We start from the raw sequence: 5245 nt of genomic DNA on the forward strand, positions 1-5245 counted from the left end.
ATCTGGTGCTGTCTTTGTGACGTGGACATTTCTAGGAATGTGTACTTCATGGCACTGACCCCAGAAGAAGTACAAATTCTGAAGTGAACCCTGTGCATGGGCCAGTGGGGGGGGGGTGCAGGGGGAAGGGGTGGAAAAGGCCAATGTGGGGGCGCCTGGGTGGCGCAGTCGGTTAAGTGTCCGACTTCAGCCAGGTCACAATCTCGCGGCCCGTGAGTTCGAGCCCCGCGTCGGGCTCTGGGCTGATGGCTCGGAGCCTGGAGCCTGTTTCCGATTCTGTGTCTCCCTCTCTCTCTGCCCCTCCCCCGTTCATGCTCTGTCTCTCTCTGTCCCATAAATAAATAAAAAACGTTGAAAAAAAAATTAAAAACAAAAAAAAGAAAAATCCTCCCTGAGCCTTTTGTATCCTTGTCCCTGCCCAGAACGTGCCTTATTTTTCAGCTTAGGAGCCTGAGCGTAAACAGACAATTATATTTTAAGGATGGTGACATTCTCCAGGAAGTGCAGGGTCTGATTAAATACTTGTGCTTCACTGCTGTTCTCTCCTGGGCCAGATCTCAACGTTTTTCTATTTCTACCAAGTGAGACTCTGTCTATCCCCAGCTATTATGGAAAAGGAAAACACTCCTCCAAAACATTCAGTCTGTCTCTTTGGAGAGGCTAACTAGAAACTCTAATTGTTTCTGGGAATTGGGAACCGGAAGGATTTTTTTTTTTTTTTAAGATTAATTTTAGCTGCCACATTGTACAACGTCATTGGAACTAAGCGCAAAGTGATAATTGTAGTTCTGTGGAGAGTTGAGATCACAGAATCACAGACTCTTATCATAGGGTCTGGCTGCCTCCCTCCCACATGAGCAAAGGGTGTCATGACTGTCACACTGAGCTCACTGTCCCAGCAGCAGGAAAGAGATACGTGAGTATTTTTCTGTTTCAGCCTGAGACACAGATTATGTTTGGAGATGAGGCATATCACAGTCCGGGGAAATGCTCCTGTCTGGGGAAGGGATTCTTCTGAGGGTAGAAAGTGACACAGAAACAGTCCCATACAGGAAGAAATAATAATTTCTGAGGCACAGGCTGAACTTGGGGAGAGGAACCAGAGATCTGAGACCCTATATCAATCTCCAGTTGTTCCTAATGTTTATCTTACTGTGATCTTCACTGATGATGATGGTTGGGCTTCATTCTGAGCATTAGTGGATTCTGGTTTTTATGATCCTTAAGACTATAATTCAGAAGTTAATCTGCTCTATAGAAATCATGGAGTGATTTCCAGGATTAGCATTGTTATTTCAGTAAGAGTTGTGTGGATGTGATAATGAGTTTGATGGAGCTCATTGAACCATTCCTCCCTGTACGAACAGTGTGGTCAAGTGACACTTGCTGGCGTGTGATTTTTCTGTTACTTAGGTTTGGTGTGTTCAATGGAGGTGTTAATTATCTCTCTTTTGAAAATACCCATAGTCTGTTGATCTAGGTGGGACAGTTTTCCTCATGAAGTTAGTGAAGCAGCCTTCAAGGAAAAGTTAACCTGAGGGTTTAGATGGCAGAGTAAACTAAGGACTTGGCATTTTTCAATCGCAAATGTGCCTTCTGATATTTTCTCTAGCTTGTAATACTCTAATGTGTCATTTTCAGACTCACCCCTGTGTTCTCCTATTTGAATTTTTTCAGCGCATAAGATTTCATGTCTCAAATTCCATCTTGCATAGGACTTGTTTTATATTTTTATATGTTTTATATTTTTACATGAAATAAAGACTAATTGAGTTTTTTTTCAACTTTTTGGGACAGAGAGAGACAGAGCATGAACGGGGGAGGGGCAGAGAGAGAGGGAGACACAGAATCGGAAACAGGCTCCAGGCTCTGAGCCATCAGCCCAGAGCCCGACGCGGGGCTCGAACTCACGGACCGCGAGATCGTGACCTGGCTGAAGTCGGACGCTTAACCGACTGCGCCACCCAGGCGCCCAAATTGAGTTTTTACCCTAAACATATTTCAGTACTTACTTAAATTTCAAATTCAACTGCTTAGGAGAAAAAAAAAAAAAACCCATAGTATGCCAGAATTTATATGGTAGATCTCACTGGAAAAAATAAATGATATGCTTCATTACTTTGCTATCCCCATATTAACCCATATTCTAATTTTTTTTTTTAGCTAAATTTTTTTTAATGTTTATTTATTTGGGGGGTGGGGGAGGGAACAGAGCACAAGTGGAAGAGAAGCAGAGAGAGAGGGAGACACAGAATCTGAAGCAGGCTTCAGGCTCCGAGCTGTCAGCACAGAGCCCGATGCGGGGCTCGAACTCAGGAACTTCAGGATCATGACCTGAGCCAAAGTTGGACCCTTAAGTGATTGAACCACCCAGGCGCCACTGACCTATATTCTACAGTCAATTTGATGCTGGAGAATTATTTAGTGCATCTGCATTGTAAGACCTTCGATGGTCTTGCTAGTGGTGCTAGTCAATAGCCTAAATACTAAAAAATAATTAATTAGCACAATTAAACGTAAAATACAGCAAGTTTCAAATATGACAATGTGTAAGTATATTTGGATTATTTAAAGAGTACAAGATCTGAGAAAGTAGTACGATGCCAACGGCCAATGTCACTGCAACCTGGCTACTCAGGTTCAAACCATGGCTCTACTACTAACATTTAGTTGAGTCACTTAACCTCTTTTCAGCTAAATTCTCCTTATCTGGGGGCACCTGGCTGGCTCAGTCAGTAGAGCTTATGACCAACTCTTGATCTCTGGGTCGTGAGTTCGAGCCCCACGTTGAGAGTTAACAACAACAAAAACACTATAAATTCTCCTCATCTGTAAAAGGAAGATAATGTTAGGTACTAACTTGGAGAGTTGTAAATATTAAATGTTATAAATAAAGCATTAATAACAGAGACCCATACATTGCAAGTGCTGTATAAGGAAATACATCAAACTTGGAAAAATCTCTTAACAAAAGAAGAATATATATTAGAAATAAGTTATCAGGAAAAAGTAAGAGTAAGTAGAGATTTGGGGATTTAACTTTTCTTGAAAATTGTAGCCCATTCCCAGTGTCTCCACACAGAATCCTCTTCTTTGCGAAAGTGAATATTGAGCCCTGGAAAATAACTGAAAGACGTCTGTGGATTTGAAAATTACAGTAATCTTCCTGGTCCAGATTACCATTGGAATCCTGGGGAATTTCTCACTCTTATATCGTTATATGTCCCTTTGCTTCAATGGAGGTAGGTCAAGATCCACAGATGTGATTTTCAGGCACTTGACTGTAGCCAACTCTTTGGTCATTCTCTCGAGAGGAATCCCGGAGACCATGGCAGCTTTTGGGTTGAGATATTTTCTCAATGACTTTGGATGCAAAGTTGTTTTCTATATGCACAGAGTGGCCAGGGGTGTGTCCATTGGCACTACCTGCCTCTTGAGAATCTTCCAGGCCATCACCATCAGTCCCAGGAGTTCCAGGTGGGCAGAGATGAAAGCAAAAGCCCTGAAGTACATTGGCCCCTCCACCATTTTGTGCTGGATTCTGCACATGTTGGTAAATATCATAGTACCTATGTATGTGATTAAAAAATGGAGTAATGAAAACATCACAACTGTAGACTTTAAGTACTGTTCAGCTACACTTCATGACAAAGGTACAGACTTCCTATGTGCAACTGTCACATCCATCCCTGATGTTTTGTGTTTGGGGCTCATGTCCTGGGCCAGCGGCTCCATGGTTTTCATCCTTTACACACACAAGCAGAGGGTCCAACACATTCATAGGAACAACCTGTCATCTAGATTCTCCCCTGAGACCAGAGGCACTCAAACCATCCTTGTCCTGGTAAGCACCTTTGTATCTTTTTATACCCTCTCTTCCATCATTTACATTTGTTTTTCTTGTTTTGGCAAGACCACTTGGTGGCTGGTGAACACCTCTGCCTTAATCAATATCTGTTTCCCAACTGTCAGCCCCTTTATTCTCTTAAGTTGTAACCCCTGTGTATCTAGACTCTTCTGTACATGTACTAGAAGAAATACACAACTACCCCATCTCACCAGAAACATATAAATTGTATGTTTTTTACCATGTTTGGTCATTGATATACTCATTCCCAGTAGAATCCTACACACAATGACAAGCCAGTCTCCTTGTAGATTGAGTTGTGAAAAAGACAGGAAGAGCATCTGTTTCAGTAACAACTGAAATATGAAAATACTTCTGGAGAAAGATGAGCATGTAAAATACTTTCAGGTAAACGTTAGAACAATGAATTGCACAAGACAAAGGAAAACAAGCAAGAAGACATGTCAGCTGATACTTAGAAAGTGTGCAGGTAGGAAGCAAACAGACGTTTCGTTTCATCAAGTTAAATGTATGTGGGGAGTCTTTAGAAGGTAGGTTGTTCTGGGGTGCCTGCATGGCTCAGTCAGTTAAGCCTCTGACTTCAGCTCAGGTCATGATCTCACCATTTGTGGCTTCGAGCCCCACATCGGGCTCTGTGCTAACAGCTCAGAGCCTGGAGCCTGCTTCAGATTCTGTGTCTCCCTCTCTCTCAGCCCCTTCCCCACTCATACTCTGTCTCTCTCTCACAAAAATAAATAAACATTAAAAAAAAAATTTTTTTAGAAGGTAGTTTGTTCTAAGTCTTGATGCCAGTTGGCTCTATTAACAAGAAATGGATTTAGGGTCATCTCCTACCTTTCCGATTTTATGAAGCAATTTTAAGGAGGAGTCTTTCATCAAACTTGGAGCAGCTAGACTAGTAGCATTTGGAAGTTATTGATTGTACTATTATTTATATCAGTATAATTTCACATTTTTTTTTTTAATGTTTCTTCATTTTTGAGAGAGACAGAGTGTGAGCAGGGGAGGGGCAGAGAGAGAAAGAGACACAGAATCCCAAACAGGCTCCAGGCTCCAGCACAGAGCCTGACGTGGAGCTCGAACTCACAACCCTGAGATCATGACCTGAGCTGCAGCCGGACGCTCAACCGCCTGAGCCACTCAGGTGCCCCTCACATATAGTTTCTAGTATTTTGCATTATAATTCAAAACTGACATTTATTGTCTTATTCAGATTGTTCCAGCTTTGGCCATTTGGCATACTCGGATATGTATATACTTTTTAACTTTCTTACTTTCTGTCACTACAAGATACTCATGTTCATCTTATATATGTTTTCTTTTTTTTTTAAATATGTATATATTTAAATGTTTATTATTTTGAGAGGGAGAGAGAGA

At 41.7% G+C, this 5245-nt stretch overlaps 1 protein-coding gene across 1 annotated transcript; it reads left to right on the top strand.

Annotated features, from left to right (window-relative positions):
* The first annotated feature begins 2760 nt into the window (after positions 1–2760).
* LOC121018983 (vomeronasal type-1 receptor 2) lies at positions 2761–4080 on the top strand. The gene has a single exon (XM_040458133.1). It carries the CDS (start codon positions 3221–3223, stop codon positions 4070–4072), a length of 852 nt encoding a protein of 283 aa, XP_040314067.1. The 5' UTR covers positions 2761–3220; the 3' UTR covers positions 4073–4080.
* Positions 4081–5245: the final 1165 nt, after the last annotated feature.

The sequence above is a fragment of the Herpailurus yagouaroundi genome, unplaced genomic scaffold (assembly GCF_014898765.1).
Source record: "Herpailurus yagouaroundi ecotype Mexico unplaced genomic scaffold, PumYag 220, whole genome shotgun sequence".
NCBI lineage: Eukaryota > Metazoa > Chordata > Mammalia > Carnivora > Felidae > Herpailurus > Herpailurus yagouaroundi.